Raw genomic sequence first — 23,212 nt, forward strand, 5'->3', positions numbered from 1 at the left:
TCTGAGCATGCACGTTTTTTTCCCAGTCGCCGCCATCTTGCAACACCCTACCTATGCCTAGGAAGCTACCGCGCATGCGTCAAAGTCATTTCGAGCATGTGCGGGTTTCCACGGCGACAGGTAAGTATACACACTCTTGGGTTTTTCGGTAGGAGAACATTGCCAAAAATCACAACGAGAAAATAGAGAGCAGGTTCTCTATTTTTCTCGTCGAGATTTTGGCCAGTTTTCTTGACGAGAAACCTGAAAGTCTCGTACACACGCACCGTTTACTCGGTTTAGCTCTGCCAGCAGTTTTCTTGCTGGTTCTTGCCGAGAAAACCGTGCGTGTGTACAAGGCTGACCACTTCAATACCAGGCACTTACACCCCTTCCTGCCCAAGCCAATTTTCAGTTTTCAGCGCTGTCACTGTTTAAATTACAATTGCGCGGTCATGCTGTACTGTACCCAAACATAATTTTTATCATTTTGTTCCCACAAATAGAGCTTTCTTTTGGTGGTATTTGATCACCTCTTTGCTGAACAAATAAAAAAAAAATTGTGTTTTTTTGTTTTGTTTGTTTCTGTTATAAAATTTAGTAAATAAGTAGGTTTTCTCCTTCACTGATGGGCACTGATAAGGCGGCACCGATAAGGTGGCACCAATGAGGTGGTACGTACCGACGATGGGCACTGGTAGGCGGCACAGATGGGCAATGGTAGACGGCACTGATGGGTGGCACTAATATGCAGCACTGATGGGCAATGGTAGGCGGCACTGATGGGTGGCACTAATATGCAGCACTGATGGGCATTGATAGGCAGCACTGATGGGCACAGATTCATGCACAGACATCTATTCAAATATCCCCCAAAGTCACCAAAAGTAGTGCAGGAACAATTTTTGGAAATCGATATGGCGCTGCAAAGTCAGCGTTGCACCGATTCGGACGGTGATGTTGCCTGAATAAGCGGAGATTTGACATGTCAAAATCGCATGTCAAAATGGCTCAATGTGAACATGGGCTCAATGTTAGAGAGTGCATTTTAGTTTAGTTGCTCACGTGTGGTTAGAAGGATTTTCATTAGCTGGTGGAAGACACTTTCTCTACAGTGACATATTTCAACTGTCAATTTAGCTGTTTAGCTAGAGTTTTGCCCTACAATTACCAGTAAATATGGGCTGATTACAAGAAAAAAGTGCTTCCCATTATCATTACAATCATTTGGAAAAAGGAGAATGACTAACACAGTAATCTTCCTCATGTATTGAATACTGCAACATGTAGCTGTATGTACTGTATTCTGTACATGTGAAAAAAAAAAACCTCTTCTACTATTATTGGCAATGTCATACCTGCTAGAGATGATATGTTGATTATGACACCTCCTTGACCTCCATTCTTCTTGTTCATGAGTTCTAGGCCAATATATGTTCCTCTAATAACCGAAATCTGAAATAGAAAATGTGGGAATGTAATTGCTATACATCCATCATAGATTCATTTCTAGTGCAATTTCCAGTACAGAACCTGCAATCAGAGACTGCCTACAGAGCACAGCAAGTTAAAAACTTTACTGATTGAAAACTAAGCCTCTAAAGACCTATAAGTGGAACATTACACATATATACAATAGCCCCTGGTAAGATGCCTATTAAGGTAGAAATAACCCATAGGATCTTTCACACCCTATTTCAAGAATAATGGTGTATGTGTGCATTATTTATGTACAGTTACTGAAATAGTACGGCACAGAATCAGTTGTTATAGCTTTTTATTGCCAAAATAAAGCTGACTTTGCTATGGTCCACCAAGAGTAAAAAATATGTACCATGATACTATACTGGCCCACTGCTGTATCCTTACAAAGTATATAGTAATAAATATAAATTATATATATATATATATATATATATATATATATATATATATATATATATATATTGTAAGATTGGGGAATCAGACTCCAATGGTAGGTGCGTTTTTCAGTCAGTACGCCAGTCCAGGAGTGAGTTTTTAAGGGCCCGGTAGCCCACTTTTATTTAAAAACATCAAAGTTCACAGATACAAAAGTAGCCCTTGCAAGGGGGTTCCATCATTCCTGTATCTTGGAAAAACATCAACAGTTCAGCCTCCCGGCTTTCACACTAGCCATCCGACTGTTTCAGGCCTTTAGCTTAGCGCCCCAAGTTCTGCTTCTCAGAACTACCAGTTTCAGAGATAAGCACACATCTAGCTTACGTCTTGCTGCTCCAATATTAATGACCTCTGCCTCCTGCAGAGATGCATCCACTCTGTGACTTCTCTCACAGAGCTTTGGGAGTCACCTGACTCCTAGCACAGACCTCCTGTCTGTGGGGTGGGGCCCTGAATGCTGTTCAGGTCAGACTTAAAAAGCCCAAAACACAGCTGACCCATTAACGTGTGTTTCTCTACAGAATTTGGCGTAAAGCAGCCATTTCTCCCACAGCAAAGGGTCCCAACCTCACTATATATATATATATATATATATATATATATATATACACACACATATACATACACTATATATATATATATATATATATATATATATATATATATATATACACTATATATATATATATATATACACTATATATATATATATATATACACTATATATATATATATATATATATATATATATATATATATATATATATATATATATACACTGTGTATATATATATATATATATATATATATATATACAGACACACATATATATTTATTTATTTATATTTCCAATAAAGTAACAAATTCTTTCAGTGATAATAGGGTTGTAATTAGGTATCAGGTCTTAAGCAGAATATACACTTTGTTTTTTGTTCTTTTGTTCAGCAGCAGGCTTAATGTAAAAACCTGATCTCCACATCAACACAAGCTTTCTCCTGCTGTGTCTTTGTATTCTGACAGGGGAGACCGGGGGACTCCCTCCCCACCCACCCACCAGGATACACAGATTAGCACTTGCAAGCAATAATCAAATGCTGGTTTTCTAGCCTAGCATGACCATTTGACAGAAGCTGGTTAGACCGGTCTCTGTTGAACAGATAGCGGCACACACAGTCCGAAATACAGCTAGTATTTTCAATCCATGTATACCCTGCTTTATACACAGGACTGTCTGCGACTCATTTTGCCTCACTTCCTGGTGAAAAAAAAACTGAATGTGTGGGAAAAAAATTTCAACAAAGCTTCACATAGCAGTAAAATCTGAAACAAAAAAAGTTTTGGATAGAAGTTTACTAAACTATAAAGAGCCATTTTACATCCCCTCAACATCTTCTCAACATCCCCTGAAGCACCCCCACCTGCCTCTACAGTTTAGCCACAAATGTACAATATATTCAGAGATAAATCAATTCTTAAACACATTAACCACTTGCCTACTGGCCACTTTTACCCCCTACCTGCCCAGGACAATTTTCAGCTCTCAGCGCTGGCATACTTTGCATGACAATTGCGCAGTCATGCTACACTGTACCCATATGAAATTGTTATTTCTTTCACAAAAATAGAGCTTTCTTTTGGTGGTATTTAACCACCACTAGGTTTTTTTTTTTTTGCTAAATAAACTAAAATACACTGAAAACTAGAAAAAAATAAAAGAAAGTTTGTCATGAAATTTTGCAAACAGGTAATTTTTCTCCTTCACTGATGTGCGCTGATGAGGCTGTACTGATGGGCACTGATAGGAAGCAATGATAAGTGACACAAATGAGGAGGCACTGATTAGCAGCACGGGCAGGCACTGTTGGGACTATACTGATAATCTGATGTGCCCTGATTATCAGTGCCGATGTCCCCTTTACACAAGCTGGTTATCGGCTCTCCTCTCGCTGTTAGCCTGATGAAAGGAAATGTTGTTAACCGTCTTGTGTTTACATTGATTACCACGTGATCAGCTGTGTCCAAAAGAGCCGCTTTACCCCGAACTGTGATCAACTGTGTTACGGCGCGATCATGGGAGTACATCATATGATGGCCTCCCAGAACTGTCTGGCTGCGCCGTAGCAGTCAATTCCACTCATCCTCTCCACCATAAATGCAATTTGTTTTTATGGGAGCGGATATCTATTTCTGACAGGTACCCAATTCCACTTCCGCTCTTCTGGCCTAGGCAAAAAGAGCAATAGTTTGATGTTATGGTCCTTAAAGCAGATATAAGATATTGCTACATTTATCTTTAATAGCTTGTGTGTTTAAATTACAATCATTTTTTTGTTTTTCACTATTTGTGCATTGTGGGTAGTGCAGCATCAAAACTTCACTCAATCACAACCACTTCAACTGCAGCAGGGAAAAATCTGGTCTCCTTTCTTGCCAGACAGAGCTTTGCTGTCTGATAAAGCTGAGTAAATCTCATGAATAGAGATGGAGAAATGCAATTCCTTTGGTGGGAATAACAATTCCTGTTTATGTATTTGATCTGTTTGCCTGGAGTTTAGCTTTACCATGACATGATCCTTTTAACATAAGGATAAGGATTCCTTTTCTGATTTGTTTGCTTTGTGAACTGAGTCTAATCCCACCACAGTTAGCACAACTGAGAGGATTAAATCATCTACATCAACACCTGTAGTACCTGTGAATTAGTATTAAAGTTTACTCATACCTACATATTAAAGTGGAGTTTCCATCCCAAATTTTTTTTTTCATTATTGTGCTCATTAGACGTAAAAAAGTAAAAAAAAAAAAAAAAAATTCTGCCTTTGAAACCACCTAGGATTCTGACATCATCTCCCTCTAATGCTCCTGGGAAATGTGTGTCATAATTTCCCAGGATGCAGTGCACTGTCCAATTATCACTCCCCATCCAAGACTTCCAGGAAGTAAGTGCTTGTAGGCTTCACAATGCCCACAAGCAAAATGACAACGGTGTAGACATAGTTTTATAAACTACCTTTTTTGAATATCTATGCAGATCGGCAACGGATTGTAAAATAGTAAGTGACCGGATTTATATTATAAAAACGCAGGATAAAAGGACATACATTTAAAAAATGCTAATTGTGGTTGGAACTCCGCTTTAAAGATAAAAAAAAAAAATATCTCGATGTCCAGGATGACAAACTCTGCAAGGTGGTTTTATTACACCTATATTCAGAATATTATTGTACACAAAAAAAAAAGACTATACTGCCCCCTCAAAAGCTAGCCAACAAATAACCCCATCTCCTGTGATCGGACTTAACATGCAGGATACAAAATATTCCTGGGAAGTTATCACTACTCACTAGTCATGTCTGTCACAGTCTGACAAACTTTGCAGAGAATTGACAATTCCTTACAAGTCTGAGCAGAGGTTTTTTTTTTTCAGTGTGGTATCTTTGTTGATACAGGGATTTACATATTTCAGCAACTTTCTTTCTTTTGGGAATGCTCTCTGTGTAGATGGTAACATTCCAAGGAAAAGAACACATACTGTACTTTACCGAGAACACAAGATGATTTATTTATCATATAACGCTTGGCATTTTAATCTAGAGGATATCCTTTCGGAACAAGATATAAAGCTGAGAAATTATTATTTCCAAATAAAATGTTACAGGGCTTTCATAATTTTTACTAAATCCGGTAAAGCTACAACTTTAATTTTCAATCATAACTTTAGTGACGCTATAATTGCTGCACAAACATGTTTTTTATACAACACAACTTTAATCCAATCCCAAGGTTGACTCTCTTCTATCCACAATACTGTACTGTCTGTCATACTAAAGTGGTTTGGCCAATCGGGTTCCATTAGAGCAGTGTTTCTCAACTCCAGTCCTCAAGGCGCCCCAACAGGTCATGTTTTCAGGCTTTCCATTATTTTGCACAGGGGATTTAATCAGTTTCACTGCCTTAGTAATTACCACAGCCATTTCATCTGAGGGAAATCCTGAAAACATGACCTGTTGGTGCGCCTTGAGGACTGGAATTGAGAAACACTGCATTAGAGGCTGCTAGCTAGATTCAGGTACAATGGAGCAAACTTGCGGCGGCGTAGCTTAGCGTGTTTAGGCTACGCCGCCGTAAGTCAGATAGGCAAGCACATGATTCACAATGTCCTTGCCTGCTATCTTACGGCGGCGTAGCCTAAAGCGGGCGGGCGTAAGGGCGCCTAATTCAAATGTGTTTGAGGGGGGCGTGTTTTATGTTAATGAGGCTTGACCTCACGTTTTTTACGTTTTTTCGAACTGCGCATGCGCCGGGCACCTACATTTCCCAGTGTGCATTGTGGCTACGTGCATTGCGGCGTAACTTTACACGGCCTATCTCTTACGCAAATGGCGTAAAAGTACTGCGTCGGCCGGGCGTACGTTCATGAATCGGCGTATCTCCTCATTTACATATTCTACGTCGACCGCAATGGAAGCGCCACCTAGCGGCCATCCAAAATATTGCAATCTAAGATAGGACGGCGCAAGCCGTCGTATCTTAGATATGTTTAAGCGTATCTCTGTTTGAGCATACGCTTAAACATAAGTCGGCGCAGATTCTGAGTTAGGTCGGCTTATCTACTGATAAGTCGGCCTAACTCTTACTGAATCTACCTATGCTTCACTCATTCATTAAGGCACACATGTTTGCGTTCTTCATAGGCAATTGGGTTAAATGCTACCTACGAGAAGATTTGGAAACTGATAAAGAAAAAAAGTGACCAGCTAGGTATAACCCCTCCCATTTCCAGCATTCTGAAGTTTTTTGCTGGTGTCCCAGGAGGATTGACATATTTTTCTACTGTGAAAAATATATATATTTTTTTTTTCAGGAAATTTTTCCCTTTTATCGAGACTTCATCTACAAGCTGCTGAGCTAAGCTCTTTATGCAGGATTGACTATCCCAGCAAAAGCTTGGAAAGCAGTACCTGGTCCCCACTGGACAAAAGATTGTGAGATTTGCCTGGAATATGACCCCAACACTTCATATTCCCGATATGAGCCTGCTGTACCATGTACTTTAATGAGAAAGTATCGTGTTCTCTTTGTAGTGCTTTCTTTATGTGAAATTTCTGGTGTTCCTACTAGTCCCCTTGCTTTCCTATTAAAAACTGACCACACTAAGCAGGAGTGCTTACCATGGTCAGTTCTTCATCTATGCTTGGAACTCAGCTTGCAGTCCTCCAATGATTAGAATTGTCCTGACACGCCCCCGCTGCACAGCCATTCACTGGAAATCTCAGTGTGCTGCCGCTTCTCCTCCTCCCAGCTCTTATGCCGCTGAGAACAAAGGGAATGTGATCACATAAAAAAGGGGGAAAGGGTATTTATAATGTATTTTTGTAAACAAAATACTAATGCGCTACCAAAAGTGTTCAACAAAATATACAATAATATTAATAAAGTGCTATAGTGAGGGCGTAAACAGCAGCTGACTTCTGTAGTGTATCCAGCACCCAGAAAATGTTATAAATATATTAAAGTAGTGCTAAATACTGGTTTAACAAAGTGCTATGTGAATAAAATTAGTGCAAATAAATCTAATGATAAAGTATTTTTATATCTATACAAAAAAATGTTTTGCCTTTCATTTCCATTTTTAAACTGAATGGCTTGTTTTACAAGGTGATCATTTACAATCACTTTAAGGCTCTGGGCTCTGCTTGTAACAGGCCCAGGGTTATGGTATGGGTATGACCCAGTGTCATTATTCTGTGTGGGACAATCATTGGGGGCTGCTATATCTTTTGGAATCATCAACCACTTCCAGCCAGTAGGACGTACCCATATGTCCTCAGGTTTCAGTGGTTCTACCGGGCCATGGCTGCAGCGGCAGTCAAGACTCAAGCATCTTTCTTTTTTTGGAAATGTGAAATAGTGCGCTTACCAAATACAATAACAATAAAAAAGAAGCAGCAAACTCAAAAATGTTATACAAACATAAATATCATAGGCAAAAGGTGGAGTTGCGCTAGAGAGTGAATATGCCTTCACAGGTCATATGAACATATGTGAAAAGACCATAAATATGAATAAAAATAGTCCAATAAGTGACAAAAAATATATAAAGTCCAACAATGTATCAAATCTGTGTAATTGCACACTGCTGCAAAGGTGAAAATAATAATAATCTGGCATCACCGCTCACTAGAAATGCTGACCCTTACCGAAATGAAAGATCCTGACGGATCAGAAAGTGCAAAATAGCCAAATCACATGAACTGCAAAGTGATCACGTGATCAAGTCTATCTTAGACGAAATGTCAGTGCCACCCATCAGGCCACCTACCAGTGCCCATTGTCGGTGCCTGTAAGTGCCCATCAGTGCCTGCTCATTGGTGCCGCCTTATCAGTGCCCGTCAGTGCCACCTTATTCATGCCTATCAGTGAAGGAGAAAACCTACTTATTTACAAAATTTTCTAACAGAAACAAACGCAAAACTTTTTTTTTTCAAAATTTTCGGTCTTTTTTTATTTGTTTAGCAAAAAATTAAAACCACCGAGGTGATCAAATAGCACCAAAAGAAAGCTCTATTTGTGGGAACAAAATAATGTTTGTGTACAGTGTAGCATGACCACGCAATTGTCATTTAAACAGCGACAGCGCTGAAAGCTGAAAATTGGCTTGGGCAGGAAGGGGTGTAAGTGCCTGGTATTGAAGTGATTAAAGAGCTGGGAATGAGCCCTATACACCTTGCCAGTGCAGGGGCTTGGTCTCCATATGTATCTCTTCTCCTGATAATCAATCTGGATCTCTCAGAGATTGGTTAACCTTGGAGCTCTGGACATGCCGAATGGTGGGTCATCCCATTAGGATTCAGTGAGCCAAAGCAGGAGTGACGCACAGAAATCATCAGGAAGGAACCAAAAGTCTTGTTGGAGCAAGAGACAGAAATAATTTTATCCTAGGCAGAACTCTATGTTTCAGCATTGTCTGCTGTTCACATTTAAGGTGCAGACAATCGGCCAACAGGCTAGCTCTAACAGGGCCTGGACCCTGGAGATTGGTCCCTACACCTGGGACACTGAATGTAGACCTCCTGGCCTCCAAGTTAAAAAAATATCTGGACAGGTTTGTCTCCAGATGCAGGGATCCTTTGGCAGAAGCAGTGGATGCATTGGTGGCCCTGGGAGATCAGTAAAGTCTGATCTATACCTTTCCTCCTACAAATATTTGTCTACAAAATTGGCATTCTGGTGACCATTATAGCTTTAAATGACTGACAGATTTCCTATTCCAATGATGAGTTTACCACCCTGTGCCATGGTCGCTGGCTTTACCAGCATGGCTGATGAAACCCAGGCCTTGGCAGACAGGGTATCTCTGATTTGGTCATTCCCACTTAATAGCTTAAAACAAATTTGCCCCAGAAAACACACCAATAGCAGAATCCTAATCTCTGGATTAGTATTTGGCCCTAAATACCCCCAATGGGCAAATCACAGCCCTTGTAATCTTATTCTAAAGACCTCTAGCCACCAATTCATTGATTAAGACCTTTGTACAAGGTGACTCTCATGTGGCTTCTCAACCCCATGTGACTCTGTGGTATTAGAATTTGGTTCTGCGGGCACTTCAAAAACTGCCTTTTGGATTTATGAGGGATATTTTCATTCTCATTCTCAAGATTGCATTCGTTGTTGAAATCACCTCTGTGAGACATGTGTCTAAGCTGGCAGCCTTGTCCCCTTTTCGGTCTTACACAGGATCAGAAAGGGTTCTCCCTTCCTCAGGTAGTTTTAGCCTTTTCACTCAACCAAAACATTATTTTTCCTTGTCGCTACAGTACATTACAGCAGCAGGAAATTTCTCTTAACTACCAGGATTTAGTTCTTGTTTGCAGGTGGTTAACTTTAAACCACTGCTTCCATTTGGAAGCCAAACTATATATTTGTAGAATGCCTGATGGTCCCCATAAAAGGGAACTAGCTTCTTGCTCCAAAATTTCTCTTTGGCTCATTACGATCATTATAACATCTTATGTTCTTAAGGACAAGGTTCCACCATTTCTTGCTTCTTGGACTTTTCAACATAACATATCTGTTATTCCACTTTGCAAGGCTGCCAACTGGTCCTCAGTTCACACACTCACCAAGTTTTACCAGGTTGATGTTGTGGCTTCAAATTATTCCATCCTTCCGGCAAGCTATTTGAGATGCAGGCTGCCCCCAGTTCTATTATTTTTTATGTGGACCTATTAGGCTGCGTACACACGGTCGTTCCAAACCGATGAGAATGGTCCGACGGGCCATTTCCATCGGTTCACCGCTGAAGTGGCCTGATGGTCTGATGTGCGTACACACCATCGTTCCAAAAAACGATCGGGTCAGAACGCGGTGACGTCAAACACACAACGTGCTGAATAAAACAAAGTTCAATGCTTCCAAGCATGCGTCGACTTGATTCTGAGCATGCATGGGTTTTGAACCGATGCTTTCTGTACTAACCATCGGTTTGGACCGATCGGGCAGCGGGCTATCAGTTCGATTTTAAAGCATGTTTTAAAATTTTGGACCGAAGGACAACAGACCGATGGGCTATACACACGGTCGGTTTGGACCGATAAAACTGAACCTCAGTCCATTCTCATCGGTTTTGTCCGACCGTGTGTACGCGGCCTTAGTGTTTTGTTACTGTTGCCCACCTCTCAGTTAGACTGGTTTTAGACATCTCAATGGATGTCTCTGAATTACACAAGAAAACAGGATTTTTGAACTTACCATAAAATCTATTTTTTGGCGTCCATTAAGGGACAAAAGATAGCTTATTTTCCCCTATTTACTATGGCAGCAGAAATAACTGGAAATGTAACATTCTAATGTAAATAAACAGCAGGTGCTGTAAATTATTAGCAAACAACTGAATATCAGCTTTAAATTCTTAGTTGTAGTTTTTGAAGATATTTGAGGATACATTGCTTCACAGTAAATGCAGCTAGACAAGTCAATGATGACTTGTTTTAAAATTGTTAGTTTACTGGGCTGCTCACCACAATCACTTGTAAACACAGAAGTCCGGTTTCTGTGTTTACAAATGACAGCTCTGCACTCTGTATGTAATGCAATGCTGGTATTTAATGCCCCTTTAAGACCCTCCTACTGTTCATGCAATTTGACTGACCACACTTACTATTTGATGTGATTTGGAGGGTGTGTGTGGGTGGAGGGGTTTTGGGGGGTCGTGGTTGAGTTTAAGCACCTATTGTTTGAGAATAAAAAGCCCTGAATATGTAAATATGTCTGCACACAGATACACAAAGGATTTCTAAATCAACACTGGGTAAAGGAAAGAGGAATATTTCTTTATTATTTTGGCAAGCGAGTGAAATAAAAAAGATGTCTGGGAAGGGAGTAAAAAAAGACATATGTAGATTCTGTACTGTCAAATAACACATAGAGAAATCAAGATATTTTTCCAATGTCTGAGCTTTCCTCCCCAAAAAAACAACACCAATTCCCACATTAATTGCTTTTATGAGAATTCAGAGGGGGCAGACCATGCATATAAGTAATTTCTTTCTGAACAATCAGTGATGTGAATAATTAGACATCTAATTTGACTGCAGTGGGACTTTGATAGGTTGATCTGGGAATCCCTTGTTTGCAGAATTATATTCACAGGATTCGTTTTCTCAGAAAATAAGTAATAAATGGTTTGTGGCAACCAGAGAATTTTACACAGAATTGCAAGTGTAAAAAACAAAAAGACATGGGCATGTCCCTTTTTTGTATTTGATTGTAAATGTTTAAAGTGGTTGTTAACCCACTAAGTACATTTTACACCATCCTCTGTTTAATCATATAATGTGGTCCTGTGTCTGTGCCTTATAAAAATAATGAAGCTATATACCCGATTTCACAGTGCTGATCTCCTCTCTCGGCCTGACAGCTGCAGTGGGCAGGGCCAATGATCCCCCCGCTGATGTCAGTCAGGAGGGAAGGAGGAGAGAGGTGGCTGGTCACGTAAGCGCCGATCGGCACTGTAAAATCGGGTATATAGCTTCATTTTTTTTTATAAGGCACAGACACAGGAGCACATTACATGATTAAAGGTGGTGTAAAACTGTTCGTAATTTCAGCCACAGGAAGGGGCGGGGAGCAGAGCGGCATTGACACAGATCTGACAGGTAGGGAGTGGAGGGAGGTGAGGATGGGGGAGAAGACAAAGGAGAGTACAGAGGACGACAGGAGAGAGCGGATGACAGAGGCACATAAACTGACTACGGTGTCAGGGCTCAGCAGCCATGATATAACGTGGTCGATTTACAAATAGGAGGGCATAGCCAGGTATTTCAGGTGATACAGGGGGCCAGATAACACAGCACAAGCACTGTATAAAATGCTTTAAAGTAACAGGACCTAAAAGAATTCCAATGCAAATACAATATTTTATTGCTTATTAGCGTTTTAGCCTGCTATAGGATATTGATTTGAAGCTATTACTATTTCTGTAAAAAGATGAAAGAATAGTCACACAAAAAGCTTCAAAAAGGTAAAAGGTGATTCCATTAACTTAATAGGGTTGATTTAAAAAAAAAAAAGAAGAAGAAACTGTTCACTTGGCAAGGCGAAGGCTCACACATAGCTTAAAAATAAGGTGAAAACAAACAATATTCACTTCAATCAGCCAATTATATGCTGGCAAAAAATCATCTTTTTTTTTAAATCTCACTTGCACATGATTTGGTAGTTAAAGTTAACTTCCAATTTACTATCATTCACTTTGCAAAGTAAATATACACTCGTAAAGCAAACATTTGTTTTGCCAAATGAACAACTTCTACTCCTTTAGTAAATAAACTCCAGTAAGTTTCAACCGGAAACAAAGTAATAGAAATGGAACAGGGGGTATAATTATGGTACAATGGTACAAAGTACCATTAATCTGTTGCTGCAAGTGCTGCTTGCAAATCTTCATCCTTCCTGTGGGGGTTGCAGTACTCCTGGAAGATATTTTCTTTTCCACATTTCCATGTTATCAATCATATACCCTGCTTTCTTCATGGGTCGGTATTATGTCATCTTTCACTCCCTTTTCAAGCTTGTACTGTTGATGTCCTTGGTCAAACATATAGACACCAGCTCCTCGATAAGATTTATGCACACGTTTATGACGAACAACATTTTGCGTAGTAACCGTAAAAGTACAAATAAGCATTACTAGATTACAGGAACATCTTTACAATTTGCTGTGATGCTGTATTTTTTTAATTAGTTTTAAAGAAATGTTCACAAAAACATACATAACTATTGCGTGCCCAAGTTGTAATCAAGGGAGGTAATCTCCCATTTACATCACATATAAAAAGGAGAAACCAAACAAAAACAGTCGACACCACCTGGTGCACATCTTCATGGTAGACACACCTCTTTTCAGTAAGTTCAGGTTAGAAAAGCTTAGGGGTCTGCAGCATGTGTAGGAAGTAAAGGTGTCAAATGGGAAATTTAAATCGTATAAAGATTGCCGTGGTCAGCAGCAGTAGTGGGAGTCATGTTATTAATGTCATAAATGTGGGCTGCAGGTCTACAGTTGGCCACATTAAATTGAAAGTGTGTCCATGGGTGCCACTGAAGTTGCATCCTGGGCAATTTTGCTTGCCGCTTTTATCAATTCATAGGGGCAGTGTACATGGACAAGGTCCACTATGTCTAAGATTGTTGGATTATGGGAGGATTTCCAGCATCTAGTAATGCTAAATCTTGCCACTAGTAAAATAGGAGTGGTATTTAGATTGAGTAATGCCAGTCCTGTGCAGGGAGAGATGGACATGTGGGAGATATCAGATAGGAGTTAGAAGGTTGAGGTCCAAAGTGAGTGTATCTTACTAAATATATGGACGATGTCCCCAGTGGATCTGCAGTTTCTCAAGCACATAAGGGAGTAATTGGCTCCAAACTTTGTGATTTTAACTGGGGTAAATAACAACGTAGGGAGATTTTGTGGCGAGTTCCCACAGAGAGGTGCAGCAAGTGGCTCTATATATTCAACTGAATGCTCTTAGCTACTGTAAACCAGTGTATGAAGATCCTAGATCAGATTACCATTGGACAAAGGGTTTGGATTTGACAAATGTACGTTTTTGCTGCAATATGGTGTAGAAAAGAAAAATGCCTTTTTGTGTGATAGACTTGTTATTTAGATATAGCCATGCAGGTTGAAGCAATTTACAGGGTAGTGCTTGATTATTAGAAAGGTAAATGGGCTATGCGTCGGTAACTGTAAAATTCGGAGTGGGCTACATGTGATTCTGCATTGAGGTTTTCAAGGGTTTTAATAGTGGAGTTGTCAAATTGGTTATTAATGTAATGTATGCATTTGTTGGTCCAGGGGGATATAAATATCAGGAGTTTAAGGGTATAGGACTGTGATTTTGGGTGATATTTTCTGCCAGGCTTGCATGGAAGCCAGCCTAGTTGGTGATAAACAAGAAGGTGTGGGCACTCCTAGTAGGATAGCCACGTGCCCAAATTTGAGTGTGGTATGAGAGCTGATTCTATGGGTCCCCATAAAAGTAGTGAAGTAGTGGGTGAGGGAAGAAACCATTATTTCAGTTTTGCTAGAATGGTGGCTGTGTAATAGTCACCAAATCCATGAGGCCTGATCCTCCAACCAATTTGTGTTTAATAAGGTGGGATTGTGATCAGTGAGGCCTCTTTCCTTGCCAGAGATATAGGTTATGTATGGATTTTAAGGAATTGCTCAGAGGGATAGGTATGGGAAGTGTAGGTATGGGAAGTGTCCTGTATAGATACGAGTTGTGGAATGAGCATAATCTTGGTTAAGGGCAAGGTTAAGCAATGAAATCAGGTGAAAGTTCTGCAGAGATGTTGGATGCTTCCTTGATAAGCTTTTGGTAATAATAAGATTTATGCAGGAAAATATGAAGAAGATGCTGTGTTATTATATAAGGTGCACCAATGTGGGATTAAGATAGATTGGAATGGTTTATAGCAGGGATATGCAATTAGTGGACCTCCAGCTGTTGCAAAACTGCAAGTCCCATCATGCCTCTGCATCTGGGTGTTATGTTTGTGGCTGTCAGAGTCTTGCTATGCCTCATGGGACTTGTAATTCTGCAACAGCTGGAGGTCCGCTAATTGCATATCCCTGGTTTATAGTATTCACCTGTCACTATCAGGAGATTTGCAATTGGCGAGATGGTTCATTTCTGTACTGATATTCCGTTGGGTGGAGGGTTCATTAAGAGATGCTAATTGGGTCTGGGAAAGGTGGGGGTTTATGTGTGTAAGAAATTATTCAGTTTCTGTTGGGTTTTTTCAAAGGATTCAAGAAATAAGAAGGTTCTTAGGGTTACGAGTTTAGATTTAAGGGAAGGGGAAGGGTGTGTCTTATTTTGATGTTTAATTTCTCTGATAGAGACAGTAATGCTGCGTACACACGATCGGTCAATCCGATGAGAACGGTCTGATGGACCGTTTTCATCAGACCAAACCGATCGTGTGTAGGCCCCATTGGTTATTTATCCATCGGTTAAAAAATGTGAAACTTGTTTTAAAATTAACCGATAGAAAAAAAAAAACGATCGTTTGTAGGCACGTCCATCGGTTAAAAATCAATGCAAATCGACGCATGCTTGGAAGCATTGAACTTTGTTTTTTTCAGCACGTCATTGTGTTTTACGTCACCGCGTTCTGACACAATCGTTTTTTTAACTGATGGTGTGTAGGCACGACTGACCATCAGTCAGCTTCATCGGTTAACTGATGGAAAAATCCATCAGACTGTTCTTATCGGATTGACCGATCGTGTGTACAGGGCATACGAGTATATCTAAATGTTGCATCCTATTTCTCTTTGTTCTAGTCCCTATTTGAATGGATAAACCTCTTATGAATGCCTTGTGGGCATTCCAGACTACAACCACGTCGTACACCGAGTCATTATTAGAGCAGAAAAATGCCATCAATTGTTTAAATAATGTGTCAGCATATTGGGGATTTTGTAAAAGAAAATTGTTAACGTGCCATACGTATGTGGCTGGGATTGAGGGCTAGTAAGAGTGATGCTGATAGGCGCATGGTCCAAACAGGTTATAGTGTGGATTGAAGAGGATTGCACATTTTGAAGCAACCACTTGTCAGTGAGAAAAAGGTCAATACGCGAATAGAAGTTGTGGTGAGAAAAGTACGAATAGTTTTTTTTTTTTATTGGCATGCTGGCACCACCACACATCATATAGATCCTGTGCTTACAAGAATAAATTTAGTGGAGATTCATAGCGCTTGGAACGGAATGAAGATCCCCTCTAGTTATAAGGTATCATGCTAAAGTTTCCACATACTAGTAGATGTCCCTTCTCAACAAAAGTGGAGTTACGTTTTAAAGCTGGGGTGCCCAACCTTTTGAAGCGCTAGGGTCAGTTAAGCGACTTGGTAACCGGTCGCGGGCCACAATAAACGGTGTGGGCGGATGGCAGGTCCATGTCTGCTCTGCATATGCAGAGTGGACACGGACACAGCCCACTATACTCTTTTTTAGCAGATCAGTTTTATCAACCAACGCAGCATACCTTTGGCTTTCCTGCACTTTGCAATAAACTTCTATTATATTCTGCATGTTTGGTACATTTTCAGAATGTGTTTGGCTCAGTGCAGGTAACCCGTAGGTGCGCTGCTCTGCATCTTTGGGTGAGTTTAAAAGCAGTCCAGTAACCACTGCAGAACAGATACGCCCATATATACACTGTGATTTTAGTAATAAACTGACCTTTAATAACAGTATTCTATCCAATCCCAGAGCAGGAGGTCGCAGACCACAACAGAGGACTCCGCAGGCCACCTGTAGCCCCCGGGCCACTGCTTGGGCACCCCTGCTTTAAAGAATAGATGTTGTAAAGCATTTTAATCTTCTGGGCTCTTTCATAAACAAGGAAGCAACTAGTAGTGACAATATACTCTGCAAAACAGCACTTGGTAGCTGGACAATGAAGTTCCTCAAAAAGTATTGAAAGATAAAGAAATAACATTCAAAGCGAAGATCAGACTAGTCCATGCATTCATTTTTTCAGTTGTCAATTATGGCTGTGAATGCTGGACACGACGGAAACAGGACAGTAAGGCCCCGTACACACGACCGAGTTTCTCGGCAGAATTCAGCCAGAAACTCAATCGGAGCCGTATTCTGCCGAGAAACCCGGTCGTATGTACACTTTTTGCCGAGGAAACCGACGAGGATATCGTCGGGCCAAATAGAGAACATGTTCTCTATTTCCTCGTTAGTCAATGAGGAAACTTGGCTCGCCGAGATCCTCGGCGGCTTCACAAGGAACTCGACGAGCAAAACGATGTATTTTGCCCGTCGAGTTTCTCGGACGTGTGTACGGGGCCTAAGATTATTGACTCATTTGAGCTTTGGTGCTGGAGAAGGACCATGTGTGCCATGGACAGCCAATAGAACTAACAGGTACATTTTTGAAGAGATCAAACTGGCTATGTCACTAGAAGCCAAAATGATAAAACAACAACTGTCCTATGTTGGTCACACTGTCAAAAGATAGAGATCATTGCAGAAGGAAATAATGATTTGGAAAATCAAAAGAACCAGGCAAAGATAGAGCACAGCTACTAGATGGTTGGACACACATAGCTAGATTCAGAGAGGTTTACGCCGGTGTATCAGTAGATACGCCGTCGTAACTCTGAATCTAAGCCGTCGTACATTTAAGTGTATTCTCAAATTGAGATATAGCCAGATTCAGAGACGTTTACGCCGGCGTATCAATGTTAAGTATGGACGTCGTTCCCGCGTCGAATTTTGAAATTTTTACGTTGTTTGCGTAAGTCGTCCGTGAATGGGGCTGGACGTAATTTACGTTCACGTCGAAACCAATACATCCTTGCGGCGTACTTTGGAGCAATGCACACTGGGATATGTCCACAGACGGCACATGCGCCGTTCAGTAAAAACGTCAATCACGTCGGGTCACGAGTCATTAACATAAAACACGCCCCCTGTTCCTCATTTGAATTAGGCGCGCTTAGGCCGGCCCATTTACGCTACGCCGCCGTAACTTAGGAGGCAAGTGCTTTGTGAATACAGCACTTGCCTCTCTAAATTATGGCAGGGTAGCTTATATGCGATACGCTACGCTGCCTCAAAGTTAAGCCAGTCTTTCTGAATCTGGCTAACTGACTACAGCTGTGGTAATGACACTGGAAGATCTCACCAGACTTGCACAAAATCAACTTCTCTTTAACTCTCTCATTCATCAATTTTCTAGAACTCAGACCCGAGTTGATGGCACTTAACTAATATTTGAACATTCATTGCTTTGTCACAGGTCACTTTAAGCAGAGGAAAAAAAAAAACAGGTGGCAATCGGATTTACCATTATCATTGTATTGTCTTCTTTCAAGTTATGTCTTATCCTTAGACTTAAACGAAAACCCTGAAATAATTAGCTTGTATAGAGAGTCACACATCTATGTCTCTGTACTGATACATCATGAACATTAATTATTTGATATTAGATTGCCTACCTTTTCCTCCCTTATCAGCTTAATAAAATGCAGTGTTTCTGAAGTTCTGAATAATGGTTTGGCCAGAACATCATCCCAGCTGATACCGACACAGATGTCAAAAATAATGAGATATGTGGGATTTATATTATGCTTTGTAGTGCTAACAAGGCAGTTCAAGGTAGTTTCACTTAATGAAATAGATCATAAATGCAAACTTGTTAACAAGAATCTTGACTGTAGAGTCTTTAAAGTGGAAATCCAGTCGAATACTACAGTAAGTATATCTAAACCTACTCCCACCCCCATTCCAAACCTATTTTAACTACCCTGTAAAGGAAAGAGGTATATACTTGTCTATGTTGAGGGTGCTGGTATCCTGCGCCTGCTTCAGTGTAGAGGTGGGACAGCTGACAATGGATGCCCCATAGTAAGCCTATAGGTGACGTTGCTGCATAGGCCCTGCTCTTTACTGAAGCCGACTACTGGAGAGATCATGTGTTTGGATCAGAGCGCCCTCAGCACAGGTAAGTATAGACATCTTTCCTTTACAAGGTAGCTAGAATAGGCTTAAAATGTGGAAAGGAGCAGGTTTAAGTGTAGTTAGAATTTGACTGGACTTCAACTTTACCTGTTCTTTCAGTTAATGACAGGTCAAAAATGTCTGGATTCATGTAATATAACATTTGTTAATTTGATATTGATAGCTGCCAAACAAAAAACAGCTATATTGTACGAGATTTAGACATGCTTACATTCTCTGAACACTTTTCTCTCTCTCCAATCCGTTGTGTACAGAGCCATCATTAAATGGCTGGATACACAGACACTGTACCTAGCTGATCCAAAAGTATGGCTTGTAATTGCTGTGATTGGTCATCACAGAGATCACATGGTATTGTTTACTGTGCAGCTCCCTCCCCTTCCCCTTAACACAGGGAAAGGAGAGAGATCAGTACTTGTAAATGGGCACAAAATGAAAGGAACAGCAGCTGAAGCTTCACATATTACCCCCCTACACATACAGTAATAGCCACAATACAGTCAATACAGTCCCTATTGACTAGTAGCATTAACCATTAATAACCTCCATTATTCTGCCCATCTGTACATTATCCCTTAAGCTCCATTCTTTCACTGCACGTGACCAGTACATTAACCCCATCACTACCTTCTTCATCTGTGTATGACCTGTACATTGCATGTATCTAGTGTACCTTTAGCAAGCTTTGTGATTAACTCCCTCAATACCAGCATGTTTCCTCATTTCCCAAAAAAATTCAAAGTATTTTGGCATTTTTATTTGAACAGAAAGTAAGGAAAAGCCGTTATTAAATACCACCAAAAGAAAGCTCTATCTGTTTAAAAAAAATTATACAAAAAGAATTTGAGTACAGCGTTTCACAACAGAGTAAAACTGTCTGAAGCCTGAAAAATAGCCTGGCAATGAAGGGGTATTATAGGCTGGTACAAAAGTTTTTAATACAACAAAAAAACATAAAAACATTTAAAAAGAGATTTTAGAGCATGCTTATCAGGACTATTGTGCACCGACAATAAATTCTTATTAATACAATTCTATCTGCCAGGTCCAAGGTTGGTAGAGCGAATTCAAAACTACTTTTGTGTGATCTTGCCACACCCTGTCAACAGATATCTTCTTTTAACCAACTTTTAGATCACTCACATATACTTAGAGATAAACTCCTACTCCCTGGTGCCCGCTCCAGTCACTTATTCTTTGTTGACTGTGAAGATGCAAAGAAGACACTTAGACCTTGTACACACGAGCAGACATGTCCGATGAAAACGGTCCGCCGACCGTTTTCATTGGACATGTCTGCTGTGAGCTTTTGGTCTGATGTGTGTACACACCATCAGACCAAAATCCCCGCGGACAGACAACGTGGTGACGTAGAAGACACCGACGTTCTCTGACATGGGATTTCAATGCTTCCACGCATGCGTCAAATCAATTTGACGCATGCGCGGGATTTCGGTCCGCTGGTTAGACGTACTAACCAGCAGACATGTCCGACGGACATGTTTCCAGCGGACAAGTTTCTTAGCAAGCTAAGAAACTTTTGTCCGCTGGAAACCTGTCCGCTAGGCCGGAAAAGTGTCCGCTAGGCCCTACACACAGTCGGACATGTCCGCGGAAACTGGTCCGCGGACCAGTTTCAGCGGACATGTTCGGTCGTGTGTACAAGGCCTTAAAGAAGAATGGCAGCACTGTAACTACAGTTCATATTGCCCCATGGCTACATTTTTATGGGTTATCCTGCGACATCTCATTGTGGCATCTGACAATGTTATTTGGAATTGATGTGTAATCCTAAGGTGTAGGTCTAGGCAAAACGTTATGTCCTAGCTTTGGATGAAGCAGTAGAACTCCCATCAGGTTTTTTTACTGCCATCTGGGACTCCTATTTCTAATAAGTGAATATTGAACAAAAACATTATCTATCTATCTATCTATCTATCTATCTATCTATCTATCTATATATAGATCTATATACCGCTGTGCTCATAAAAGTTTACATACCCTGGCAGAATTTATGATTTCTTGGCCATTTTTAAAGAATATGAATGATAACAAAAGAAAAAAATGTCTTCCACTCATGGTTAGTGTTTATGTGAAGCCATTTATTATCAATCAATTGTGTTTACTCTTTTTAAATCATAATGACAACAGAAACTAATCAAATGACCCTTATCAAAAGTTTACATACCCTGGTGATTTTCTCCTGATAATATGCACACAAGTTGACACACAGGAGTTTGAATGGCTATTAAAGGTAACCACCTGTGATCTGTTTGCTTGTAATTAGTGTGTGTGTATAAAAGGTCAATGAGTTTCTGAACTTGTGAAAGACCCTTGCATCTTTCATCCAGTGCTGCACTGGCATTTCTGGATTCTGAGTCATGGGGAAAACAAAAGAATTGTCAAAGGATCTGTGAGAAAAGGTAGTTGAACTGTATAAAACAGGAAAGGGATTTAAAAAGATATCAAAGGAATTGAGAAGGTCAATCAGCAGAGTTCAAACTCTAATTAAGAAGTTGAAACCAAACCACGGTCAGGTAGACCAACTAAAGGCTTATCATTAGAGATTGCTTTGTCTCTCTGAGCGCGGCCTGAAGTGTATGAAAATTTTTACCCCTTCCAAAGCAGACTATTTGCTAGGTCCTAACATCCGGAGCACCCTTGATATATATATATATTTTCTGCCATTCCTACTGTGAAACATGGAGATGGATCGCTGATATTTTGGGGATGTGTGAGCTACAAAGGCACAGGAAATTTTACCAAAATTGATGGCAAGATGAGTGTAGAATGTTATCAAAAGATACTGAAGTACAATTTGCATTCATCAGCCAGGAAGCTGCACATATGTACTTGGACATTTCGACATGACAATGATCCAAAACACAAGGCCAAATCGACCTGTCATTGGAGTGGCCATCTCAATCACCTGACCTCAATATCATTGAGCCAATTAGAGGAGATCTCAAACATGCAGTTCATGCAAGACAGCCCAAGAATTTACAGGAACTGGATGCTTTTTGTCAAGAGGAATTGGCAGCTTTACCATCAGAGAAGATAAAGAGCCTCATCCACAAATACCACAAAAGACTTCAAGCTGTCATTGATGTTAAAGGGAGCAATACAAGGTAAGAACTGGGTTATGTAAACTTGTGATCAGGGTCATTTGGATAGTTTCTGTTATAATTATGATTTAAAAAAGAGTAAAACGCAGTTGATTGATAATAAATGGCTTCAGCCAAACACTAACCATGAGTTAAAGAAAGGTTTTTGTGTTATCATTCATATTCTCTGAAAAATGGCCAAGAAATCATAAATTCTGCCAGGGTATGTAAACTTATAAGCACAACTGATTATATATATATATATATATATATATATATATATATATATATATATATATATATATATATTAGAGCTGCACAATTAATCGTTAAAGAATTGAGATCACAATTCTAACGCCTCCCGATCTTAACACACTATTTTCTCGATTCTGTGTAGAGAGTTCTATGCTGAAGCCTACAGCTGTCAAAAAAAAAACAGGCAGCATGTTAAGCGGAGATAAATAAAAACATTGTAACATTTCCTTCATGGTTGAGGACAGTTTAACCTAAAAAGGCCAAATCTTTTTCTGACACTTGCTGCTTACAAGTTAAAATCTGTATTTTTTGCAAGAAAATTACTTAGAACCCCCAAACATTATATATATATTTTTAGCAGAGACCATAGAGAACAAAATGGCAGTTGTTGCAAAATTTTATGTCACACTGTATTTGCACAGTGATCTTTCAAACGCATACACACACACACACACATACATACATACAGTACCTAACAAAAGTGAGTACACATTTTTGTAAATATTTTATTATATCTTTTCACGTGACAGCACTGAAGAAATGGCACTTTGCTACAATGTAAAGTAGTGAGTGTACAGCTTGTATAACTGTAAATTTGCTGTACCCACAAAATAACTCACACAGCAATTAATGTCTAAACCGATAGCAATAAAAGTGAGTACACCCTAAATGAATATGTCCAAATTGGGGCCAATCATCCGCTTTCTCTCCCTGGTGTCATGTGACTCATTAGTGTTACAAGATCTCAGGTGTGAATGGGGAGCAGGTGTGTTAAATTTGGTGTTATCACTCTCACCCTCTCATACTGGTCACTGGAAGTTCAACATGGCACCTCATGGCAAATAACTCTGAGGCCTCGTACACACAACCGTTTTCCTCGACAGAATCCATCAAGAAA

At 40.0% G+C, this 23,212-nt stretch overlaps 1 protein-coding gene across 2 annotated transcripts in view; it reads right to left on the reverse strand.

Moving 5' to 3' along the window:
- HPGD (15-hydroxyprostaglandin dehydrogenase) overlaps window positions 1-23,212 on the reverse strand; it is a 141,689-nt gene that overhangs the window by 63,199 nt on the left and 55,278 nt on the right. For both annotated transcript variants that reach the window (XM_040333565.1, XM_040333556.1), the window contains exon 4: window positions 1,338-1,434. In XM_040333565.1, the coding sequence (XP_040189499.1) occupies window positions 1,338-1,434 (97 nt within the window). The remainder of the gene's footprint in view (window positions 1-1,337; window positions 1,435-23,212) is intronic.

Source organism: Rana temporaria, chromosome 1 (genome assembly GCF_905171775.1).
Source record: "Rana temporaria chromosome 1, aRanTem1.1, whole genome shotgun sequence".
NCBI classification, from domain to species: Eukaryota; Metazoa; Chordata; class Amphibia; order Anura; family Ranidae; genus Rana; species Rana temporaria.